This window comes from Heterodontus francisci, chromosome 13, assembly GCF_036365525.1.
Source record: "Heterodontus francisci isolate sHetFra1 chromosome 13, sHetFra1.hap1, whole genome shotgun sequence".
In the NCBI taxonomy this organism is placed as follows: Eukaryota; Metazoa; Chordata; class Chondrichthyes; order Heterodontiformes; family Heterodontidae; genus Heterodontus; species Heterodontus francisci.
The window spans coordinates 10275432-10301863 of NC_090383.1; the positions used below are offsets into that span (position 1 = coordinate 10275432).

Here is a 26432-nt window from a genome sequence, read left to right on the forward strand (position 1 = left end):
TGACAAATGTCCTGCTTCTGATATCCTGCATCTCGATGAAGCCAATAATTCACAGTAAAAGCTTTTTTAAAATATGAACCATTAAAACTATCCACTGTAATAACTCTTTAATACTGCTGTAATATTAATGTGTGCATACAACATTCCTTTGCTATTTAAATGTGTGCATTAATGTGCTTATTTTAAAGGGCTATATAAAGGCGCTATATAAATACAAGTTGTTGTTTTGCTCATCCTTCCACTAAAAGGATCTCATAGAGATGTTTGAAGTATAGTCTGATAATACCTTGAAATGTGTGTTTTCATTCTTCTTGCGAGTGTAGTAATTATTATAATTCACCACTGCTTAAAACTGTTGTGAACACTTACGAATCAACGTGGTTTTCAAAAGAGAGGATCACTGGATAAGGAGAAGTCTTAAAAGCACACTCAGCAATTGCTTCAATTACTTCCTGCAAAAAGAATTAAAAAAACAAAAATATTTCATTTGCTACAATATGAGGAGATAATTTAATTTCTCACAGCACGCACATTTTCCCCCATTCATTAACCCGTGTAGAGTGATGTGAAGACCTTATGAATCGTCAACAAATCAAAACAGCTCCAAAACTCTGTTGCACCTTAACATGAAAGTGCAGCTGTTCAGATAGTTAAAATCGGAATCCCTGCCCAAATATTGTACATCACTTTGAAAATATGAGCAACCATGCTGTGACTTTACATTAATCACAACTTTGAATTGGACCCGACCTTTGAATCTACCGGAGCAAAATTTATGGTGAAATGAAACGAATGAAGCAGACTTTTTTAAAAAACTGCAGACAAAAATCCATTAAACGCACTTCAAACTTGTTCAATTAAGCTATGTAGCATCAATACACCGGGAAGTATGAAAAAACAAAGTAAGCACGTTCTTAACTTTCTCATTTGCAACTCACAGACTTAACTTGGCTCCCAAAGCCTTCAGTTAAAACAATTATGTACGACGTCTAAGGTCCCCAATGTCAGGGTAATGTATTGGCCTGGATTTTACAGTCAGTGGTGAATGAACACAACTAAACATTCGCTACGCTTATGCTTGTCCACAAACTTTCTGTGAACATTTGCAATGTGATTTGCGATAATTAGAAATCCAGAACAGTGCAGTGCTCTCTACAGGGATGCCTGTGAGCAGTGCAAGCAACTGAATATATTCTTAACTAATCAGATTGAAGAATCCATATTGATACGTGCATCTTTATTAGGGTGGGATTTCCAAACCTGGCAGCAGGGGATGGGAGTCGGGGGGAGGTTGGGTTGGTGGCGTGGGGGGGCGCGAGTTCTGGTTGGGACTCGAAGTTTGGGTTTCTCTGAAAGCTGGAGTTTTAACTCCACTGCTGCACTTTTATGTTAAAGTGCAACAGAGTTTTGGAGCTGTTTTGTTGACGATTCGTATGGTTCTTTCTCAACAGGTTCCCCCCAGCCAGATGCCAGCCTGATTGACAAGCTTTGCTCCCTGTCTGGTGGGGAACACTGTAGAAGAGGCTGCAGCCCAGCAGCAGGTAGGTTTTGTGCTGCTGGAGTAGAAATCATGGGGTGGGTGGTGGGTATACTGTGCCTTGGAACGTTGGGGGATAATTGTGAGGGGGGGTTAGAGACATATCGGGAGCAGAGGTGGAGGGGCGGTGGGTGATCACGGTTGGGGTGTGTGATCATGGGGGAGGTGGTGGAGTTGAATATTTTTGAGTGTTAAAATTCTTCATGCAGAGTCTAAACCAGGAAGTGCAAGTTAGAATAAGGAGACTTTTCTCTCTTGGGGTTCATGGGTCTTCAAGTGGATTCAGAGGCTTGTGAGAAAGAGATGGGAGCAGACAGGAGCGATCTTCTCAGTCCAGGAGCAAACAATCTTTGAGTTCAAACTCTCTGTGGCTAGTTCACAAGAGAACCCTGGAACAGCCAGTTAGTCATGTGACCAACTGGTCCAACCAGTTCTGGCCCCTGTAGATTGCATCACCCCAGCAGGCCCTGGAATGTGCTCACCCCACAGCCCCCCCCCCCCCACCCACTGTCCAGTGATCAACATTCATTGTGGGTTGAATGTGTCAGGGAATGGTCCTTCGTCTACACAAGCACGGTTTGTTAATATGCAAATTTATTGTCCAGCCACGGCTGATCAGTTTAACAAGTCATTTCCTCGCTCTAGACAAAATTAATGTGCCTCATTCTTGGCAGGTGGGGGCCTAGCATGACAAGGTACTTAAGTGGACAGCGGCGGGCCTTCCCCAGGATTAAGGACTCCGGCGACGGAAGTGCCGACAGCTGAGAACTGCTGGCCAATCAGAGGTCTGCAGCTCTTTTACTGAGCAGCATCACTGTGGAGGCGGTGGCTGATGCTGGTAATGGACCCACTGGAGGACCCAGGCCAGAGGTGAGTCAGGGCGGGAGGGGTTTCGAGGGGGAGATTGGCAGCAATGGCAGGGGGTGGCTCTCAGCAGACCCCTCCCTTCCTGATTCCAGGTCCCTTGATCGGGCAGTGTACCTTTAAATGAGGGACCCACCCCCCCCCACCCGGAGCCGAAAAACAGGCCCACCTGCTGCTGGGCTAATACGGGAAGAGGCGGGATAAGTCCCTTAATTGGGCATTAATTGCCCACTTAGGGGCCTCAATTGGTGGCAGTGCGGAAGGTTGTCCACGGGTCTTAGCGCCATGGACATAATTAGGGTGCAGGTAGGAATGTGGCAGGAATGTGGCAGGAATGTGGCAGGGATCTCCCCCTCCCCCCCACCCCCCACCACCCTCCCACCCGATTAAATGCTTTTCCTGCCTCCAAACTCACCAGGGGGAAAAGCATAAAATTCCCCCTGGCATCTTTCAGATTTCCACATGTGCTGTCGCTGGAAGTTGCTGTCTGATTCTTACTGCAGAATCAGGGCCCTTATGTATCTAAATGGCCTATCTGAGAAATGTTAGATGTAGTTCAATTTACAGCCATTCCTGGCAGTCACTTAAAACCAAAGTCACAATGGTAGAAGTCAATCATTGGAGCATTGCTTTCCATACCCCACTATTAAATAATAAATTCAGTATGTTTGGTCCACGTTTTATTGAAAACTCAGTATAATTGCGTGCAGTGCCTTTTACTTCCGTAGCTGGTGTTGTGCTAGGTATTTTCAATGCTATTGATGTGACACACAATAACTGTTATTTTATAGTGAGAGTATATTACCCTGTGGTTGCACAGTCTGGCCACCAGGTACCCATAATTCATTCATAATGTTTTTGGAACATTTATTTAATCATCACTTATTCCGTTAGTAATACATACTTCTAATGCCTAAAAGAAAGGTTTAACTAAAATAAATTTCAAAGATCTTTCCAAATAGCACAATTAAATTAATTCGCTGAATTGCCTTTTAATGTCTTCTTGAAAATTTTCACTTTAAGGCTTCAACATCTCCCATAACTTGATATTTTGCACTAGAGATGTGACAGTGGGTTGAATTTGAATTGTGTCCTTTAAAACATATGCAGTATGTTCAATTAACCGTGCTGGAGTGTAACTTAAAAACAGTTAAGATTGTGAGCATTAGAAGCATTCAAAAAGAGCCGTTGCCCAGTCTAATAATTCAGCAATAATAATGTTGGGGGAGACCTTGGCGTAGTGATAATGTCACTGGACTAATAATCCAAAGGCCCAAGCTAATGCCATGGGACATGGGTTCAGATCCCACCATGGCAGCTGATGGAATATAAATTAAATTAATGACTTTAAAAAATCTGGAATTGAAAGCTAGTCTCAGTAATGGTGCCATGAACCTATCCTTTCCTTTTCGGCCTCCTTGTCTCGAGAGACAATGGGTAAGCACCTGGAGGAAGTCAGTGGTTTGTGGAGCAGCGCCTGGAGTGGCTATAAAGGCCAATTCTAGAGTGACAGACTCTTCCACATATCACCGATTGTCATAAAAACCCATCTGGTTCACTAATGTCCTTTAGGGAAGGAAATCCGCCATCCTTACCTGGTCTGGCCTACACATGACTCCAGACCCACAGCCATGAGGTTGACTCTTAACTGCCCTCTGAAATGGCCTAGCAAGCCACGCAGTTCAAGGGCAATTAGGGATGGGTAACAAATTCTGGCCTGCCAGCGACGAACACATCCCATGAAAGAATTTTTTTTAAAAATCAAGGCTTGCCTTCAGTTCCCTTTAAAGAATAGCTTGCACTAGCTCTGTCACACTGACCAACCTTTAATACCACAAGGAAGAACTCAGCAGAGAATGGATAGCTTAATGAAACCAACAAAAAATAAATTTCACCTTGAAACATATTTCAGTTGTCATCGTAAATCCATGAGTGATGACTGGTTCTTCTTCCGTTGAACGGCCCTTCCAACAGTCCAGCTCCACACACCGGCATCCCGCCAATAAGACCTGGCGGTACATTTCCACGGAAGAGTTTCCAGCCAGCTGTCCGGCTGTGATAACACAATGCAGAATAGAAAGCAGCTATTCCAGTGACACACGAGGAGAAATTCTGTTTGCAATTTGATATCACTTCCAGCCACGATATATTATACATGGTAGCAAATGAGGCTAACATTTGATTTAAAATTTCAGGGGGTGAAGACAACATTAAAAATCACTGCAAGTATACATAAGTAATAGGACATAAGAACATAATAAATAGGGGCAGGGGTAGGCTATAAAGCTTTTCAAGCCTGTTCTGCTATTCAATAAGATCTGAACATTTAAACAACTTTACTTTCCTGCCCTATCCCCCATAATACCCAGTTCCTCTTCATGCCCAAAGATCTATTGATCTCCGTCTTGAATATACTCAATGACTGAACACCCACAGCGCTCTCGGGTAGAGAAGTTCAAAGATTCACAACCCTCTGAGTGAAGAAATTGCTCCTCAGCTCAGTCCTAAATGGCTAACTCCTTATCTTGAGATTATGATCACTATTTCTGGACACCTCATCTAGGGGAAAACAGCCTCTCAGCATCTACCCCATCAAGCCCTCAATCTGCAATCTACAATCTGCAACAACATGGCAATTGCCACTTTGAAAATGTCAAGTAAAATTATGCCGCATTTAACAATCGTCGTGGCAATCACCAACGATATATGAAAACATTACATTCAGTAAGAAAGGTAGAAGCTGTGGTCACCGTGGGGAACGTGTGCCAAACTGTTGGGGAAAAAAATGCTATTTTTGACACTAATCTCAGTCCTAGAATTTCATCTTTGGATTCAAAACAAAGGACAAAAACCTATTTTTTTCCACATTCTGCTTTATTTATATATACATTGTAGCCACATCAAAATAAATCTATTTGGAGACATGAAATACTGAGAGGTGCAGATTTTACTGAACTACTGACTTTGCTGACTGTGGTTCTGATGATGTGGCCTGATTTCACCCATTGTTTCTCCAGCCCTCAAATATAATCGATAAGCACAGTTCTCATCCCTGTTATAATTTGATTTAAAGCCATCAGATTGCATGTGCATAAGAAGCTTTGCAGAAGTATCTTTATACCATGGGTAAATCTCGCAATCCAGATGTAGTACTTAACCAATAGTGAGTGACTGAAGTGCTGTTTCTCTGGGCCAAATCTTCCTGACACAGAAAATAATTTCTGGGTGTCTGCCATCCACAGGGTGTCACGATCTTCTGGGTGGCGGACAATTAACAGGCCACCTCCACATTTGCCATCCAGGTCAGGGGCCCTGATGTGGGAGGCCCAATGAGAGGACCCGCAGAATTGGATGGCTGGCAGCCCCACTGTGAGTGGTGGGAACTGCTGGGACATGTAGGTGAGCAAGAGGGTGACTAAAATGAAGGTGCTCTTGGACGGCTGCGGAACATTTTGAACAAAGAAGGCCTAGAGGGGTTAAGACCATCAGTGTGGAGGGGTCACTGTTCACGGGAATGATTGTGGCCACAGTGCTGACCATTCCAGCTTCTGCGGCTTCATCTCTGGGGGCTCAAGAAGAGACTCCAATGTCCCTTTGACTCGCTGCCGGGAGGCTACCTCCAAGTCGATGCTGGATTCTGGACTCAGCATGAGGCCCGTCTGATGCCAGGAAAGATCCGTCAGCGAGGGATAATGGCCCTTGATTGGGGCCTTAATTGAATTGACTGGCTGACCGCCTCCCTGGAGCGGGCTGCCAATTCCTGTGGTAGCCCATCGCTGGTAAACCCGCCGGGAGGCAGGACAACAATGGGGAGCTGTCCCGACAGAATTTTTCAATCCCCTCCTGGCCCCCCTCAAAGCTGCCTCCAAGGGTCCTGGAAAATTCCACCCTCAGACTGTAGTTATATAAAAGATGTAGAGGCACTGGAGAAGGTGCAAAAAGAGATTTACCAGGATGAAACCAGAACAGTAAGGTTTCTCTAGAAAAGAGAAGACTGAAGGGTTACCTGATAGAGGTCTTTAAGATTATGAATAGATTTGACAGGATAGATGTAGAGAAAATGTTTCTACATGCGGGTGAGACCAGAACTAGAGATCATAAATAGATAGTCACTAATAAATCCAATAGGGAATTCAGGAGAAGTTTTGTGACCCAGAGAGTGGCTAGAATGTGGAACTCGTATCATAATGAGTAGCTGAGGCAACTCGTATAGATGCATTTAAGGGGAAACTGGGTAAGAAGTGTGGGAGGAGGTTCGTGGGAAGCATGGACCTGTTGGGCTGAATGCCCAGCTTCTGTGCTATAAATACTATGCAATACTAAGTAAGCAAAACTACATTTTATATGGAAATCCCTTGCCATGTGACAATATACAGGCTGCAGATGCAGACTGAGTACCCTTGGCCACAGGTTTGCAAATTTGATTGGAAAATGCTATCCTCAAAGATCCCACGGCACGAAATCACAGCCGAGCAAGGATGTTCTCCCGGGTATCCCAGCCAATATTTATCCTTCGACCAGCAGCACTAAAAAGCAAATTATCTGGTGATTATCTTATTGCTGTCTGTGGGAGCTTGCTGTGCATTTCCTATATTACAACAGTGGACTGCACATCAAAAATATTTCATTGGCTGTAAAGCACTTTGGGACGTGAAGGTTGGGAAATGTGCTATATAAATGCAAGTTCTTTCTATTTTCTCAACTTGGTTCCTAGGTTGTTGAAAGCCTCCATGTTGCACATACTGAAAACCCTGAAGAAGTATCTTTTATACCATGGGCAAACTATATTTACGATGCCATGTGTAAACATTGAATATGGGTGTATTTCACCTGCCTCGTGTGAAAAAAATTGAGGGGGGCTGTGCAGGGGTTGGGTGGACAGCTGACAGTTGAGCATTGGGAGCAGAGGCACGGAGGTGAGCGAGTTGGGGTTTGGGGGGGTGGGGGAACACCTCAGCTGACCCCTCGATGCCCAAAGCCCACCTGATGCAATTTGCATGCAAGCCTGTAAATGAATAAGCAATATGCCTTCCTGAAACAAGTGGGAGGCTGCTGAAATAGGCAAAGCACGTTTCTGATTGTGGTATGCTGATTGTCATTTTTAGGTGCAAAAGGGTGGAGTGTGCACTCGTCCGCTTGTACTCTTGAGCATCCAAGCGCTGACGTTCCTTAAAGACACTGCTGGCAGAGGAAATTTTTAATTTGTTTTGGTGGGACCAGGAAAGGCAGCAGTTATCCTCCTGCCAATTCATGTGACGGAATCCCCTCCACCCCGCACCCTCACACTCTCCTGATCCAACCTGCTAGTTGGTTCAGCATGGGGAACATACTTCTTCTCATCTCCGTCCATGACTTCGGGGCAATAGACATTAGTAGATATTGTGCCCTAACCTCATCCAACCCAGCTGTAATTTTCTCCCTACATGAGTACCCTCCTGATGACTGCCACATGGATGAGGCACTGAAGGCCACTAAACTCCTAGGTTACTCAATATGAGTCTGTGCCTTCAGAAGGAGATGAATGGGGGAGGGGAGCAAATGTTTGCAGCTTTTTCTTGTTCAATTAGCAATGAGTGCAAGGATTCTAATGGCGCACTTATCTCTGAGGCAGAAAAACCTAGGACACAATAGACAGTCTTGATTTCTTACCTGTGAGGTAGGTGTTATGTGAGGAGTTGATAAAATAGTGGGACAAGGGCTGAGTCATATCTTCACTCAGATCTAATTTCTCTGGTGGAACGACTCCATTTTCGTCACCACTCAAATATTTCTTGAAGCCGTCGATTGATATGTGCCCTGGAAGCAGACAAGAAAAAAAGGTTCTTCAATTGCAGATATTCAACCAAAATGTTCATTTTAACACAGAATGTCACAATATGTCCCATATTGGACCAGGTTAAGCCAACTCCCCAGATAGGCCCAAACGCAGGTGGCATCATCAATTTGGCGTCACCTTTTATGGAACTCTAAATCAGAATTCAACAACTAAATTCTCTGCTACCGCTGGGATGAATTCATACAATCAACCTCTGCTACAAAATAGCGCCATTTTGATGTTAACTATGCAAACTCACATTTAGTTCACCAATTCAGGCCTCTTGCACATCCTCTATTTTAAACATTTCACCATTGGCTGAGTGCTTTCAGCTGTCTAGACCCTATGCTCTGGAATTCCCTCTCTAAATCTCTCCTCAACTCTAGCTCTCTCTCTCCTCCTTTAAGATGATCCTTAAAATCTACCTCATTAATCAAGTTTTTGGTTACCTGTCCTAAATATCCCCTTATGTGGTTCAGTGTCTAATTTTGCTTGATAATGTTCCTGTGTAATACCTTGGGATGTTTTACTTTGTTAAAGGTGCTAGATAAATGCAAGTTGTTGCTGTCGTTGTTATCATGCATACCAGAAGTGCGATGATACAACAATCACAGAATAATTCTGAAGAGTTATGAAAAACTGCCTTTGTCTTTCAAAATGAACCTTTATTTTAAAAAGTGAACAATTCATCAAAAATGGCCACTGAAGAAAAAGGGATTGGCCTTTTGAGTATTCAAACTGTCTGAGAAAGACAACGGACAAATCTTCAAAACTAAGAGGTGTCAACTGCACCCCATCTTAAAAACATTCCAGAACTGAATGTCTTCTTCTGAAACAAAGAAGGTGCGAAGTAGCTACTTCCTGGGCCATTGTGCGATCACCATGGGGAAGAGATGAGAAGGTCTCCTACTAGGAGGTGAGAGGTGACACAGTTTTACCTTAAAAAAAGACGGCCAGAGAGAGAGAGAGGTAACATGCTAATAGAACATACATAGAACATAGAACATTACAGCGCAGTACAGGCCCTTCGGCCCTCGATGTTGCGCCAACCTGTGAAACCATCTGACCTAAACTATTCCATTTTCATCCATATGTCTATCCAATGACCACTTAAATGCCCTTAAAGTTGGCGAGTCTACTACTGTTGCAGGCAGGGCGTTCCACGCCCCTACTACTCTCTGAGTAAAGAAACTACCTCTGACATCTGTCCTATATCTATCACCCCTCAACTTAAAGCTATGTCCCCTCGTTCCGGCCAAACCAGAAGGCCCTGCTGCAGAATCCTACATCTACATTGTACAACAATCCGGACAAATGTGGGGTAATGCATTTTGGAAGGTCTAATGCAGGTGGGAGGTCTACAGTAAATGGCAGAACCCTTAGGAGTATTGACAGCTAGAGAGATCTGGGCATACAGGTCCACAGGTCACTGAAAGTGGCAACGCAGGTGGATAAGGTAGTCAAGAAGGCATACGGCATGCCTGCCTTCATCGGTCGGGGCATAGAGTATAAAAATTGGCAAGTCATGTTGCAGCTGTACAGAACCTTAGTTAGGCCACACTTAGAATATTGCGTGAAATTCTGGTCGCCACACTACCAGAAGGACGTGGAGGCTTTGGAGACGGTACAGAGGAGGTTTACCAGGATGTTGCCTGGTCTGGAGGGCATTAGCTATGAGGGGAGGTTGGAAAAATTCGGATTGTTTTCACTGGAATGACGGAGGTGGAGGGGCGACATGATAAAGGTTTACAAAGTTATAAGCGGCATGGACAGAGTGGATAGTCAGAAGCTTTTTCCCAGGGTGGAAGAGTTTAGAGGGGATGTGCGAGGCAAGTTTTTTACACAGAGGGTGGTGAGTGCCTGGAACTTGCTGCCAGGGGAGGTGGTGGAAGCAGATACGATAGCGACGTTTAAGAGACATCTTGACAAATATATGAATAGGAAGGGAATAGAGGGATATGGGCCCCGTAAGTGCAGAAGGTGTTAGTTTCGGCAGGCATCAAGATCGCCGCAGGCTTGGAGGGCCGAATGGCCTGTTCCTGTGCTGTACTGTTCTTTGCTCTTTGTTCAACAGCGAGAGCTAGAAGTGACCCACCACCTTCAACTGAACCTTCAATGAATAGAGAAAACTACAATCATATCAGGCCTTCATCCACTGAGAACTTGATTTCCAAAAGAATTTAACAGTTTATCATAACCTCCCCCCCGCCACCCCACACTAAATGTCTCCTTCCTTTTTCCCTTCTCTGCCTCTTATTTTGTGTGTCTGTTTGTTACAACCAGGTGAGAAGGAGTCTAGGGGTTCGCTCTCAGCCTTTGCCTGGTCTTACCAAAACAGGGTTTAATTTTAAACACACAGTTTTTTTCAGCTCCCCCTTAGTGAATCCTTGTTCACTAACTTCCAATTATAAGGCAAAGAAACTAGTTAAACAGTTTTTCTTAGGTTTAAAGAAAAAAGGTTGAACTTTATAAACTTAAACTCTAATTTGATTAATGCCTATGGATACGTGATGCGTCCATACTAGCAAGCATATCCAATACACACATGCAGATAGAGACAGAAAAGAGCAGAAGAAATAAAGTGGAAAAGTTTGAGGCAATATCTGAAGATGGTTTTGGTTACTGTTCTTCGAGCTTGCTGTAAAGTCCTTGATTGTAGGTGGGTCTTGCTTTTCATTGGGGCCCAGTATTCTTCTTAAACCTTGTTCGATTGTAGGAAATTTTTCTCTCTCGAAGTTCATGTGTCCTCAATGGGTCCAGAGACTTGTGAGAAAGAGATGGGAGCAGACAGGAGAGGTCTTCTCACTCCAGGAGCAAACAGCCTTTCCCGAGTTCAAAAACTCTGCGGCTAGTTCAAAAATCCCTGGACCAGTCAGTTAGTCATGTGACCAGCTGGTTTACCCTGTCCTGGCTTCTGTGGATTGTATCACCTTAGCAGTCTCTGAAATGCTCTTCCTTACACCTTCAATGTCTGGTAATCAAAATCCCTTGTGGGTTGAATGTGTCAGGGAATGGTCCTTTTGTCGCCATAAGCACTGTCTGTTGGTATGCAAATGTTTTTCAGCTACGTCTCTGGCAGCCCATGTAACAGGCCTTCTCTTCTTCCCAGCAAGTTTAAAATCATATGACAAAATTAATATGCCTCATTCTTGGCAGGTGGGGGCCTGCATAACACCTCCACACCCAGCGGAATGAAATGCAATTTGAGAAAATCGCATTTCATTAAAAAGGGTAGAGATTGAAAATATAAGATACAGGAAAAAGCATGCGTCTCTCTCTCTCTCTCAGTCATTCACATTCATTCATAAATCGTAAGACTTATTACCGCCTGTCTTTTCTTGCTAGCATTGTTGCTTTAAACTGCCCTTTTTTGGCACCCCAATAAACATGTGGTTCTTTGGGGAGGTTTTTCTTCAGTTTGCCCATTTCCATGACTGCCTAGGGTGCCTTTGAGATGGTTAGGTTTAATTAGCCCTGAGTTGGAATTTTTTTTTCCCAGGAGAGTCGGTAGTGGGTGGGTCTATCCTGAACTCTCTTTCTGTTCTTTGCTGAGTAATGCAAAGGCTTTTGACTTCAGGGGATGGGTGGTTTTCTTTTTATTGGACTGTGGGGGAGGATTCTTTTCTAATCTCCCCTTTGTCCTATGGGACGCTCCTGCCTGCAGGTATTTGTACAGACTCTGCTGCACTCCCTTGTGGCACTTCGACTAGGTGAGGCATCACCCTCTTGGTTTCTCTGCCCCCGAGGGGTCTTTCTTTGTCTCTGCAGGTTCCTGTAAATGTGTTGGAAACTCTGTTGGGGTGCTTTTAGAGTGTCTGCATTTACATAGGAGGATGTGGGGTCTAACTTTTCAAATTCTTCAGGGTTGGCTGACCAGACAGTAGGTGTTTTCATCCGGATTCCTCCCAGACTTCCTTTAACATGTGGAATCTGCATTTCTGAAGAGGCAGGCACACAATGTCAATGGCCAGGAAACTAGTGTGGAGGTACTTATCAAACAACTCATGCCTGTCAGGAAGTCCTGATTCGCTCAGGTGGCAACATTAAACAAGGTCAGCAGGCAAGGAGAGAGATGGCGAAGTAGGTCAGTGCCAGCAGCCCAGGAGATGGCTGAAGTATTAGAAAATATTCAATGTCTTTCTCAGGACTTTTCCTCTCGTATGTGGTATACTATTCTCGAACAACAAGGCCTAGAAATTTGATCAAGCCTGAAAATGGGCCTGCTAGCACTTGCTCATGGTGCCAGTGCTTCCGGTGCTAACCATTCAATGCATATCTGTTTGGAGTGGGCCAGATATTGGGGATCTCTGTTGTTACCAGCACCTCTTGAAGTGGAGAGGCACTCTGGTTTGTAAGACAGTAATGGCTTGACTGAAATGTTGAGGTTTGACCATATTCACCATAATGCCCCACGAAGAACCGGTGAACTCTGCCGAGAGAATGATTTCTTGCTTTTAAATTAAACTGGCTGATCTGTGGCAGGAATGGCAAGGAACCAGATATCACTATCAGGAAGGAACAAAGAAGGACGTTCTAATTAAAGGACACATCTATTCAAATTGATGAGCCCTGAGATGTCCTACAAGAGTGAGATAACACAGGACTTAATGATCTGTTGACGTCTTTTGAAATCACCTTTATCTGGAAGTTGGCCAGCTCAGCAGATGAGACTTGCCACCAATCCACGACCCTCTACTGTTGCATTGGTCTTTCACATGATGCAAAGTTACTGAAGTAGATCCAAGGAAGATTGACACTGCCGGGGGGCTTTCTCAAATTTCATACTTGTCTTTTGGTAGCAGGCGGTCCCATGATGTGGTTTTACTGAGAGCAGTTGGTGCTGGTGCTGGTGAGGGCTGCCTTGGGGCAAACCAATCTTGCAGTGGGGGCCTCAAACAGGCCTCAGGCTCCTTATTTGCATACGCAAAGGACCTAATGCTTCTTTCAGGTGTGGGCCCTGGACACCTTTTACTCCTTTGTCAATACGGTGGGTGGCACACTTCTGTCTGGAAACGTGCATGTGTTTCCTGCCTGCCATAATGCAGGGCTAGTAGATGGGGCTAAATTTATAGGGCATAGAAGAACGTAACATTGAGAGGTAACATTCTAAATAGTGGTTTAGGAGAGCCTGAGCAGCTGATTAATCAATTGCTTAAAGTGCTGGTAAGTGCGTTACAACAGTAGAGTACACATTTCCTGTATTGAACAATTGCAGTGATTATTTGTGTAAGTAACCAATTTAATCACTACAATTCAATTCCACTGTAGCACTCTATATGGTGAGGAAACAAAATTACCCATTAACTCTTCATTGGCAGCCACAATATCAGTTTCTATTTACCTATCTAATTCCATCTAATTCAACATCCCAGTGTTGGCGATTACTGGGCAAAGACCCAGAAACACATGGAATACGAAGTTTGCTGTGACTCACAGGTTAGGAAGAGGTGAGATGTTACAATATTACTGCTGCAGAATGCTTTCTTACAAATTGCTCCTACTATTTTAACACTGACATGGCAAAGTGAGAGACACCATTGCTTTGATTCAAGAAAAAATCCTTACATTTATTTCTGAGGGATGAGATAGACATCTAAATGATCAGACTGTCCTGATAAATCTAACATTTCAATAAGAAAGGAAGACTTGCATTTATATAGCACCTTTCACAACCTCGGGTTGTCCCAAAATGCTTTACAGCCAATGAAGTATTTCTGAAGTGTAGTCACTGTTGTAGTGTAGGAGGTGTGGCAGCCAATCTGCACACAGCAAGCTCCCACAATTAGCAATGTGATAATGACCAGATCATCTGCTTTTGGGTGTTGGATAAGGGATAAATATTGACCAGGACACCAGGGAGAACTCCCCTGTTCTTCTTCAAAATACTGCCTTGGAATCTTTTACATCCACCTGAAAGTGCAGACATGGCCTCGGTTTAATGTTTCATCCGAATGATGGGTAAGACACCACAGGGAGAGCACAAGGTAGCAAAATTAAACAGCCTGTTAACAGAATAAATAAGAGGTTGAACAGAAACCGCTGTCATTGTATTACAGTTTACCGGATACACTACTTGACATCAGAAAGCTATAGAATAAACGCTATCAGACAATAAACTACCAAGAAGTTCTATGAACATTGAAGCGGTAATTTAACTGTCGCAAACAACAGAACTACAGTAATTACAGACATTACTACACTTCCTTGGAATGTAGAACCATACAAATTCACAGCATAAAAATAGACTAAATAAGGCAAAATTACTGCGGGTGCTGGAAATCTGAAATATATACAGAAAATGCTGGAAATACTGAGGAGGTCAGGCAGCATCTGCGGAGAGAGAAATAGAGTTAAGCTTTCAGGTTGATGACCTTTTGTCAGAACTGGAAAATGTTCAAGATATATCAGCTGCTTGGCCTAAACACCTGCATGCTTTACAATGGCTAAATATTCAGTAAGATCAATTAGTTTTTTTTATTAGTCTAAATCACAGAGTCATAGAGAGATACAGAAACAGGCCCTTCGGCCTACCGAGTCTGTGTCGACCAACAACCACCCATTTATACCATTCCTACATTAATCCCATATTCCCTACCACATCCCCACCATTCTCCTACCATCTACCTACACAAGGGGGAATTTACAATGGCCAATTTACCTATCAACCTGCAAGTCTTTGGTCGTGGGTGGAAACCGGAGCACCCGGCGGAAACCCACATGGTCACAGGGAGAACTTGCAAACTCCGCACAGGCAGCACCCAGAACCGAACCCGGGTCGCTGGAGCTGTGAGGCTACGGTGCTAACCACTGCGCCACCACTGCCTTCTGTGGTAGTGAATTCCACAGGCTCACCACCCTCTGAGTGAAGAAATTTCTCCTCATCTCAGTTCTCAGTGGCATACCCCGTATCCTAAGGCGGTGACCCTGGTTCTGGACTCCCCAGCCATCGGGAACATCCTCCCTGCATGTAGCCTGTCTAGTCCTGTTCGAATTTTATAGGTATATAGTAGAAATTGTTGGAAATAAACAGAAAGGTCAGAATATGTAAAGATAAAAGACAAACAGGGAAATGACATTCCTGCTCTGTAGAAAAGCCATAGGTCCATAGTTTCAACAACAGAGGAGGCTATTCTGTCAATCGTGATTGCCAGGTTTTGGCTAGAGCAGTCCAATCCAATCCGATCCTCCTGCTCTCTACCCATAGTCCTATTTTAAATTGATGACCCCCTTTTTTACTTCCCAAAGAGAAAAAAATTGTGTTTCCCTGTTCGTCCTATCAAAACCTTTGATAATTTTAAAAACCTATATTAAATCCCCTCTTATGCTTTCCTGCTCCAGTGGAAATAATCCCAGTATCCCAACTCACTCCTCATAATCAAAGTGTCCCTTCCTTGGCTTCATCACAGTCAGTCTACACTGTACAATTACAAAGTATTTACAGCACAGAAATGGGCCATACAATAACTATATACTGTAGAAAAGGATTTCAGTCCTCCTGTACAGAGGTGGGCATTGGTGAGCGGAGGGCTAAGTCCCAGTAAGATTCTCCCTGCTGATAAAGTAGCAAAGTACCAGCATGTGACCAGTGCAGGTGGTACTGAATCAGCACCTTTTATAGAGGTGGGGAGGAACTGAGTGGGAAAATAAAAATCACAAAACTGCGCAAACAAAAAAGCACCTGTCAAAAAAATGCACTGGACATGAAGCCATATAGACATCTTCCATGGAAGAAAGGGGCGAATTAACATGGAGTGTCTAAATTTATATAACCATACACAATCATTACATCCCATTTATGCTGCCAACATAAACAAATGGGGAAAAATAGTTACAAATAACAAAATTGGGGAACAGATTTACAGCTACTTTCCGAAACTGTTTCCCTAAAGAAGCCTTCTAAACAACAATAAATAAACTGTATTTTGATTTGATTTCACTGTCATCTTCAGAAATCTGTGGGGCTATTAATTCAATATACATAAACATGCATTACAGCAGATATTTCGATAGTGAACAGTAACTAAAGGCATATTTGAAAATCACTGCAGAGTAACCTGAATCCTACTGTAACAGAGTGAGAGGAAAAGCAATGAACTGGGAGAGAGATGAATGTAAAAGCCAAAAATAAGGGAATTAGGCTTCATAATGAGTTAATACACTGACCTTTCGCACTGGATCCTGGCTTGGAATACAACCCATGCTAGTATGATGAAAAGCCCTTTCCTTTCTGTTAGCTGAATGGATAATGTTTGAACTTAGTTTGATCAGTATCGATCCTAGCACTCCTAGCAATTGCAATCCCATGACATCAAATGCATAATACGCCACCAAGTGGCGCTAAATTGGTAATCATACTCAGAGATCCCTTAAAGGAAACAAGGAAATGGGAAAGAAATTCCCTCTGGAGCTGTGGATTATACCCTTCTGAGGTTAGTTAGACTGTTTGTGTATACAGACAGCAAGGTGGATGGAGGTTTATTCTTCATCTGCTTGTGCACCTGACAGTGTTTCATTCCTGTACTGGGTGATAAACCTCTAACACCCGCTGTACAAAATCCCTCTGACTGATAACTACAAAAAGTCACTAAAAGAAAACAGAACCCAAAGCTTTCATCAATGCCATAGGAACAATCCACCATCACACTTAAATACAGAAGAGATTTACCCGAATGGTTCCATGGATGAAGGAATTTAGCTACAAGGTTAAATTGGAGAAGCTGGGGTTATTCTTGGAGTAAAGGAGGCTGAGAGAAGATCTGATAGAGATGTACAAGATTAGAGTTGGATAACGTAGACAAAGAAAAGTTGTTCCCATTAGTTTATTGTCCAAGGACTTGGGGACACAGATTTAAGGTTTTGGGCAAGAGATGTGAGAGGGGGGGGGGGGGGGGTGGCGGGTGGTGGGAAATGTGAGGAAGTTTTTACACAGCAAGTGGTAATGACCTGGAACTCACTGCCTACGAGGGCAATGGAAACGGAGACAATGAATGATTTCAAAAGGAAATTGGATGAGCACTTGAGGGAAATTAACTTGCAGGGCTACGGGGATAGAGCGGAGGAATGGGACTGACTAGATTGCTATAAAGAGAGCTGGCGTGGACTCGATGGGCCAAATGGCCACCTTCTGTGCCGTATTGACTCTATAAACCAAGGTGACAGGCTTTTGAATATGGCATATGCCTAGCCGATCAAATAAAAAGAAAAAACCTAATGTCGAACTCTTGATGTTTTTAGAATTAGAATTAGAATTAGAATATTACAGCGCAGTACAGGCCCTTCGGCCCTCGATGTTGCGCCGATCATCTGATGTACACTATTCCATTTACATCCATATGTCTATCCAATGACCACTTAAATGCCCTTAAAGTTGGCGAGTCTACTACTGTTGCAGGCAGGGCGTTCCACGCCCCTACTACTCTCTGCGTAAAGGAACTACCTCTGACATCTGTCCTATATCTTTCACCCCTCAACTTAAAGCTATGTCCCCTCGTGTTTGCCATCCTCATCCGAGGAAAAAGACTCTCACTATCCACCCTATCTAACCCTCTGATTATCTTGTATGTCTCTATTAAGTCACCTCTCCTCCTCCTTCTCTCTAACGAAAACAACCCCAAGTCCCTCAGCCTTTCCTCGTAAGACCTTCCTTCCATACCAGGCAACATCCTAGTAAATCTCCTCTGCACCCTTTCCAAAGCTTCCACATCCTTCCTATAATGCGGTGACCAGAACTGCACGCAATACTCAAGGTGCGGCCTCACCAGAGTTTTGTACAGCTGCATCATGACCTCGTGGCTCTGAAACTCGATCCCCCTACTAATAAAGGCTAACACACCATATGCCTTCTTAACAGCCCTATTAACCTGGGTAGCAACTTTCAGGGATTTATGTACCTGGATACCAAGATCTCTCTGCTCATCTACACTACCAAGAATCTTCCCATTAGCCCAGTACTCTGCATTGCTGTTACTCCTTCCAAAGTGAATCACCTCACACTTCTCCGCATTAAACTCCATTTGCCATCTCTCAGCCCAGCTCTGCAGCCTATCTATGTCCCTCTGTACCCTACAACACCCTTCGACACTATCCACAACTCCACCGACCTTCGTGTCATCCGCAAATTTACTAACCCACCCTTCTACACCCTCATCCAGGTCGTTTATAAAAATGACAAACAGCAGTGGCCCCAAAACAGAACCTTGCGGTACACCACTAGTAACTAAACTCCAGGATGAACATTTGCCATCAACCACCACCCTCTGTCTTCTTTCAGCTAGCCAATTTCTGATCCAAAGCTCTAAATCACCTTCAACCCCATACTTCCGTATTTTCTGCAATAGCCTACCGTGGGGAACCTTATCAAACGCCTTACTGAAATCCATATACACCACATCCACGGCTTTACCCTCATCCACCTGTTTGGTCACCTTCTCGAAAAACTCAATAAGGTTTGTGAGGCACGACCTACCTTTCACAAAACCGTGCTGACTATCGCAAATGAACTTATTCTTTTCAAGATGATTATAAATCCTGTCTCTTATAACCTTTTCCAACATTTTACCCACAACCGAAGTAAGGCTCACAGGTCTATAATTACCAGGGCTGTCTCTACTCCCCTTCTTGAACAAGGGGACAACATTTGCTATCCTCCAGTCCTCCGGCACTACTCCTGTCGACAATGACGACATAAAGATCAACAACAACGGCTCTGCAATCTCCTCCCTGGCTTCCCAGAGAATCCTAGGATAAATCCCATCTGGCCCAGGGGACTTATCTATTTTCACTCTTTCCAAAATTGCTAACACCTCCTCCTTGTGAATCTCAATCCCATCTAGCCTAGTAGGCTGTATCTCAGTAATCTCCTCGGCAACATTTTCTTTTTCTACTGTAAATACTGACGAAAAATATTCATTTAACGCTTCCCCTATCTCTTCTGATTCCGCACACAACTTCCCACTACTATCCTTGATTGGCCCTGTTCTAACTCTTATCATTCGTTTATTCCTGATATACCTATAGAAAGCCTTAGGGTTTTCTTTGATCCTATCCGCCAATGACTTCTCGTGTCCTCTCCTTGCTCTTCTTAGCCCTCCCTTTAGATCCTTCCTGGCTAGCTTGTAACTCTCAAGCGCCCTAACTGAGCCTTCACGTCTCATCCTAACATAAGCCGCCCTCTTCCTCTTGACAAGCGCTTCAACTTCTTGAGTAAACCACGGCTCCCTCGCTCGACAACTTCCTCCCTGCCTGACAGGTACATACTTATCAAGGACACGCATTAGCTGCTCCTTGAATAAGCTCCACATTTCGTTTGTGCCCATCCCCTGCAGTTTCCTTCCCCATCCTACACATCCTAAATCTTGCCTAATCGCGTCATAATTTCCTTTCCCCCAGCTATAATTCTTGCCCTGTGGTATATACCTGTCCCTGCCCATCGCTAAGGTAAACCTAACCGAATTGTGATCACTATCGCCAAAGTGCTCACCTACATCTAAATCGAACACCTGGCCGGGTTCATTACCCAGTACCAAATCCAATGTGGCATCGCCCCTGGTTGGCCTGTCCACATACTGTGTCAGAAAACCCTCCTGCACACACTGGACAAAAACAGACCCATCTAAAGTACTCGAACTATAGTATTTCCAGTCAATATTTGGAAAGTTAAAGTCCCCCATAACCACTACCCTGTTACTCTCGCTCCTGTCGAGAATCATCTTCGCTATCCTTTCCTCTACATCTCTGGAACTATTCGGAGGTCTATAGAAAACTCCCAACAGGGTGACCTCTCCTCTCCTGTTTCTAACCTCGGCCCATACTACCTCAGTAGACGAGTCCTCAAACGTCCTTTCTGCCGCTGTAATACTTTCCTTGATTAACAATGCCACACCCCCCCCTCTTTTACCCTCTTCTCTGTTCTTACTGAAACATCTAAATCCCGGAACCTGCAACTTCCATTCCTGCCCCTGCTCTACCCATGTCTCTGAAATGGCCACAACATCAGGATCCCAGGTACCAACCCATGCTGCAAGCTCACCCACCTTATTCCGGATGCTCCTGGCGTTGAAGTAGACACACTTTAAACCAAGTTCTTGCTTGCCAGTGCCCTCTTGCGTCCCTGTAACCTTATCCCCTACCTCACTAATCTCAACAGCCTGTACACTGGAACTACAATTTAGGTTCCCATTCCCCTGCTGATTTAGTTTAAACCCCCCCGAAGAGCACTAACAAATCTCCCCCCCAGGATATTGGTACCCCTCTGGTTCAGGTGAAGACCATCCTGTTTGTAGAGGTCCCACCTACCCCAGAAAGAGCCCCAATTATCCAGGAAACCAAAACCCTCCCTCCTACACCATCCCTGCAGCCACGTGTTCAACTCCTCTCTCTCCCTATTCCTCTCTTCGCTAGCACGTGGCACAGGCAACAACCCAGAGATAACAACTCTGGTTGTTCTCGCTCTAAGCTTCCACCCTAGCTCCCTGAATTTCTGCCTTAAATCCCCATCTCTCTTCCTCCCTATGTCGTTGGTGCCTATGTGGACCACGACTTGGGGGTGCTCCCCCTCCCCCTTAAGGATCCCAAAAACACGATCGGAGACATCACGTACCCTGGCACCTGGGAGGCAACACACCAACCGTGAGTCTCTCTCGTTCCCACAGAACCTCCTATTATGTCATAACATAATGTAACATCGTAACATCCGCAACACTGCCCCTGCCTCAGCTCATCTGGGGCTGAAACCCTCATCGTTCCCTTTGTTAACACTAGACTTGACTATTCCAACACATTCCTGGCTGGCCTTCCACATTCTACCCTCTGTAAACTTGAGGTCATCCAAAACTCTGCTGCCCATGTCCTAACTCGTAATAAGCCCATTCACCCATCTGCCCTTTGCTCGCTGACCTACATTGGCTCCTGGTCAAGCAATGCTTCAATTTTAAATTTCTCATCCTTGTTTTCAAAACCCTTCATGGCCTCGCTCCTCCCTATCTCTTTAATTTCCTCCAGCCCCACAAGCCTCTAATTCTGGCCTCTTGAGCATCCCTGATTTTATTTGCTCTATCACTGGTGACAGTGCCTTCAGTTGCCTAGGCCCCAAGCTCTGGAATACTCTCCTTAAACCTCTCCACCTCTCTTCCTTCCTTTAAGACATTCCTTGAAACCTACTTCTTTGACCAAGCTTTTGGGCATCTGCCCTAATATCTCCTTATGTGGCTCAGTGTCAATTTTATTTGCTAACACACCTGTGAAGCACCCTGGAATGCTTTGCTCTGCTAAAGGCACTATAAAAATATAAGTTGCTGTTGTTGACATGACATCTCATGACAAAAGACATGTAGGGCTATCTCACCCACTTGCTGTGCCATAAAGACAGTATCCCTTCAACATGTGCTGATAAACTGAACAATTTTCCTTCTTGTTCATTTGCCAGCACATAGGGGATTTGGAAAATTCTACATTTAAATGTGGCCAACTGTGCAAAATCTTTACTGTTCACTTCTGGAGCCCATGGTCTATTGCCCTGGTGGAAGGCAGAAAATCAATATCTTAGGCAGCTCTAGCACTCTACATTATGAAAGTTAAGTCCATCCCTCATTGCAGAAGAGCCTTTAACAGCTGCAAGGTGTTACTAAGGAGCTACTAAGGAGAGTGGTCACTGTGTCTATTAACTGGGCACAAAAGAAAGTCGTTTAATACCTATAAAGCATAAGAGGGTCAGAAAGGGGTAGGGAAAATATGCAACTTTGATAGAAGATGACTTGCATCTTCCCCAGTGGCTCAGGGGGTAAATGTACCAAACGAAATATTCAGCCTTGCAGACTCGGAAATCCCTGCTTTAATCCTCAATCTATGCTCAGTTAGTGAATCTCAGATATGTTTATTATTGGGACAACCAAGGCCTTATATGGGAGCACCTTCACCACATTGGCTGCAAAGGTACAAGAAGGCAGCCCACCACCACTTCCTCAAGGGCAATTCGGGATGGGCCGTAAATGCTGGTCTTGGTCCCACAGCTCGAGAATTAATTTTAACCGATCGCGGGCATTGCCCTGGGAAATAGTAGCAGAGTCATTTTTACTTGCCACACTTTAAGGCAGCTGGCAGAGAGTGACAGGGCTCACTGCCAATCTGTTCCTGCTGCTGGAAGGCCGAAGCCATTAAGACACCTGGGCCTCACTTCCGCTCTGGTGGTACATTGGCGACACCAAATGGGCACCTGCTGCTGCTGGTTCTGGGAGAGCGGGATCATCAACCTCCGATACACATATCCACTCCCAATCTCCCATCTACCAAACCCACCCCCCTTCCCACCCACACCCTACCACCCAGCCCCAATTTCCAGCCTCCTCCCAGCCCTCCTGATCACGGCTCCAACACTGAACCGGTCAATAGTCAGGACTTTGGGTGGCCCTTGAATGGGTCAGCAGCGTTTTATTTTAGTGTGGGCCTGGGAGGGATGCTTCACCTGGCCCCATAAAAACAATAGATATCTCCTAGGGCCATTTGTAAAAGGCCTCCATTGGTCACTTTAAGGGCTAAAATGCCCTCTGCCCAATCATACACTGTCCCTTTTGTTCTCTTCTCCAACCCCTTCACTTGCTTAAAACCTATTACATTTCTAGCCTTTGTCAGTCCTGATGAAAGGTCACAGACCTGAAACGTTAACTCTGTTTCTCTCTCCGCAGATGCTGCCAAACCTGCTGAGTATTTACAGCACTTTCTGTTTTATGTTACTTTAGGGGCCAATGGTTAGGCCACTAACTGCCCGGTACAAATGGGCAGCGTGCTGGACCTTAAAATTTCTATCGGGGTCCGTTGTATGTCATAGAACCCAGATTTGCACGATTTGATAAGGTTCCCATTTGAGTTTCGTTGGCTTTTGGCCTGCCATTGTAATGGCCATGGGCAAAATAGTGGAAAGACGGCATCAAAGCAGGACTGTGATGGTAAAAGAAAGGCTTCACCCATTCCCTTCCTCTGGTCACCATTACAATAGACCTTCTTGTCTCTGTAACTGGAGTGTGCACTGGCAATGACCAAACTGGTCACTTGCTTGTTCCAAATGGCATTTTTTAAATCTGCATCATCGGTTGCAACTGTCTGCCCAAAGTGCCCAGACCTCAGCTTGCTGGGGGAGTTGCTTTAGTAGAATTTGCAATGAGTTCCTTTTTCACAAATAACTCGTGTTTCATTTCATCTCTTAAACAGCAACAGCAACATGTCCCAATCCATATTCAACAAATTCATGCTCTGAAGTATAATTAGGACTGCCAGGAGTTAGATGCTGCTGTTTGCGCTGTCTGTAAACAAATAAATATTGCTGAAAAAAAATCTTCTGGGAAACACAGCTTGTCTGTTCAAATTCAATGAAATTTCCCCTGGATATGCTGACAGGTCATTGTTTCTTGATTGTCTGGTACACTTATGGCAAATCCAAGGATTTGTAGCCAAGCGGGACTCAGCTGTAAACGAAAGTGTGAATATACACATTTATTTGAGTTTTGATTAATATGGTTAAGTCTTGAGAACAGCCCAAGTTATTTGCTAGGACATTTGATACATTTTTCACTAATACAGCTTGCCATCATTTGCACTGAGCTGCGGTGGGTATGCTGTACTATAATAGGTTAATTCAGTTATACCTCTGGTGATATTTTATATGCTAAGCCATAGATATTTTCCTTCTTCCAAGCTGTTTACTGAAAGTATGCAATAACCTCAGTATTTCTGATTAAACTTCAGCAAGATACAAGGATAATAGGATTTAGTGCCTCAGTTTGCCAGGTGGGCTTGTCAGGCACAGAAATAAAGAAGATTTCCCCCGCCCCGGAGTCTGTCTGCCCTGTTTTAATGTGTTGCTAGTGTTCCTTTATTAACTTAAATTGAATTAGTAAATTACAAACAAACTCATCATAAAATGTATCAGATGGCACTTTTATTGACCACACTCTCAGCTTCATCTATTTTAATTGTATTTGTTCACATTATCTAGGTCTTACGGACAGATTGAGAACTATCCCTGATAGGGGGCTTTAAGATTATGAAAGGTTTGATAGGGTAGACGTGGAGAAGGTGTTTCCACTTGTGGGCAAGAACACAACTAGGAATCATAAATATGGTCACGAATAAATGCAATAGGGAATTCAGAAGAAACTCCTTTATAGAATCATAGAATGACTTATGCACATAAACCCCCAGGTCCCTCTGCTCCTGCACCCACTATAGAATTGCACCCTTTATTTTATATTGCTTTTCCTTGTTATTGCTATCAAAATGAATGACTTCACACTTCTCTGCACCAAATTTCATCTGTCACTTTTTCACCCATTCCACCAGCCTGTTTATGTGCTCTTGAAGTTTATCACTATCCTCCCCAGTTCACAATATTTCCAAGTTCTGTGCCATCTGCAAATTTTGAAATTGTGCCCTTTATGCCCACATCTGGGTCATTAATATATATCAAGAAAAGCAGTGATCCTAAAACCAGCCCTTGGGGAACATCTCCAAACTGAAAAACATTCACCACTGCTGTCTATTTCTTGTTTGCCCAGGGAGTGATTAGAATGTGGAACTTGCTACCACAAGGAATAGTCGAGGCAAATAGTGTCAATGCCTTTAAGGTGAAGCTAGATGAGGGAGAAAGGAATAGAAGGATCTGCTCATCGGGTTCGATGAAGAGGATGGGAAGAGACTTGTGTATGTCAGCTGTGGCTCAGTGGGTAGCACTCTTGCCTCTGAGTCAGAAGGTTGTGGGTTTAAGTCCTGCTCCAGGACCAGGAATAGGCACTGACGTGTTACACCACAGACATTTGACAAAATTATTGACTCAGCCACAGACATCGGGGAAATTAATTTGTATACAAAGTTATAGCCAACCTAATGCCATCAAAACAGTGTCCAATTTAAAACATATTTCTCCCTATTTAGTGAGATACCGGGCATTGTTTTTGCATGCACAAGTAGTCAATCTCTGCCCACACACTTGATACAGCAATGTGGAAAATTCAGATAGATCTCCAATTGTCAAGAGTGATCTTGATCTCTCTCCCCTCCCCCCTCCCTCTGTGTCCATCTCTTCCCCCACTCTCTCTACCCTTCTCTCTCTCCCTCTCTCTCCGCTCTCCGTGTGCCCCACCTTCTCTGTGTCCCCTGTGTCCCTGCCTCTCTGTGTCCCCCCCTCCTTCGCTGTGACTCCCTTTGTGTCTTCCTCTCTCTCTGTCTGTCTCCCTCTCTTTCTGAGTCTCCCTCCACTCTCTCTCTCTCTGTCCCCCCCCTCTTGCTCTCTGGCCCCCCTCTCTTTTTCTCTGTCCCCCTCTCTCTCTTTGTCCCCCTCTCTCTCTCTGTCCGCCCTCTCTGTTTACTGACCTCAGCTCGTAAAGAGATACACTTTTGCACCTTTGCTAAACAAATGTCCACCACCATCTATAATACTGGCATAGCCAACTTATAACAACCACCGCCATCTTTAGTGCTGGCAAACCAGCTTCAGCCAATGTTTAGAACTGCTTTCGCCATTATTAAAGCTGGCAATCAGTCCTCAGCCAATGTCTCTAAATAGAACAAAAGCAAACTACTGCGAATGCTAGAAATCTGAAATAAATATGAAGCAGGTAAAGGGAGAAGCCACTGGCAGAAATTTTTCATCCCTGAATTTAAAATTACCATGGGCCTCAAAATTTTTAACCACAGACACTGTTGTCCATGTACGGACATGTTGCCAATTCCTGTCCAGGACTTGAGCACAACAATGTAGACTGAGACTCCATTGCAGTACTGAGGGAGTGCTGCACTGTCAGAGGTGCTGTCTTTCAGATGAGATATTGAACTGAGGCCCCATCTGCCCTCTGTGGCACTATTTTGAAGAAGAACAGGGGAGTTATCCCTGGTGTGTAGCAAATATTTAACTCTCAATCAACATCCAAAAAAACAGTTTCTCTGGTCATTATCACATTACTGATTGTGGAAGCTTGCTTTGTGAACATTGGCTGCCGTGTTTCTACATTACAACAGTGACTACACTTTAAAAGTACTTCATTGATTGCAAAGCACTTTGGCATGTATGGTGGTTCTTTCTTTTCTTTCATAAATGCCAGTGCAGGCCGGTTGGGTTGAATGGCCTATTGCTGTGCTGTAGATTATATGTGATCTATGTGTTATACCTTTGCCTCAAAACAGTAAGTGAGTTGAGGAAACTTGATTGAGCTAATTTACAGTAGGATAAAC

General features: G+C 44.2%; 1 protein-coding gene across 8 annotated transcripts in view; it reads right to left on the reverse strand.

Annotated features, from left to right (window-relative positions):
- Positions 1 to 26432, reverse strand: part of plcb1 (phospholipase C beta 1) — a 751229-nt gene that overhangs the window by 174175 nt on the left and 550622 nt on the right. For all 8 annotated transcript variants that reach the window (XM_068044354.1, XM_068044355.1, XM_068044358.1 and 5 more), the window contains 3 exons: positions 8051 to 8197; positions 4297 to 4454; positions 370 to 452 (listed from right to left, as the gene is read on the reverse strand). In XM_068044354.1, coding sequence (XP_067900455.1) covers positions 370 to 452; positions 4297 to 4454; positions 8051 to 8197 — 388 coding nt within the window. The remainder of the gene's footprint in view (positions 1 to 369; positions 453 to 4296; positions 4455 to 8050; positions 8198 to 26432) is intronic.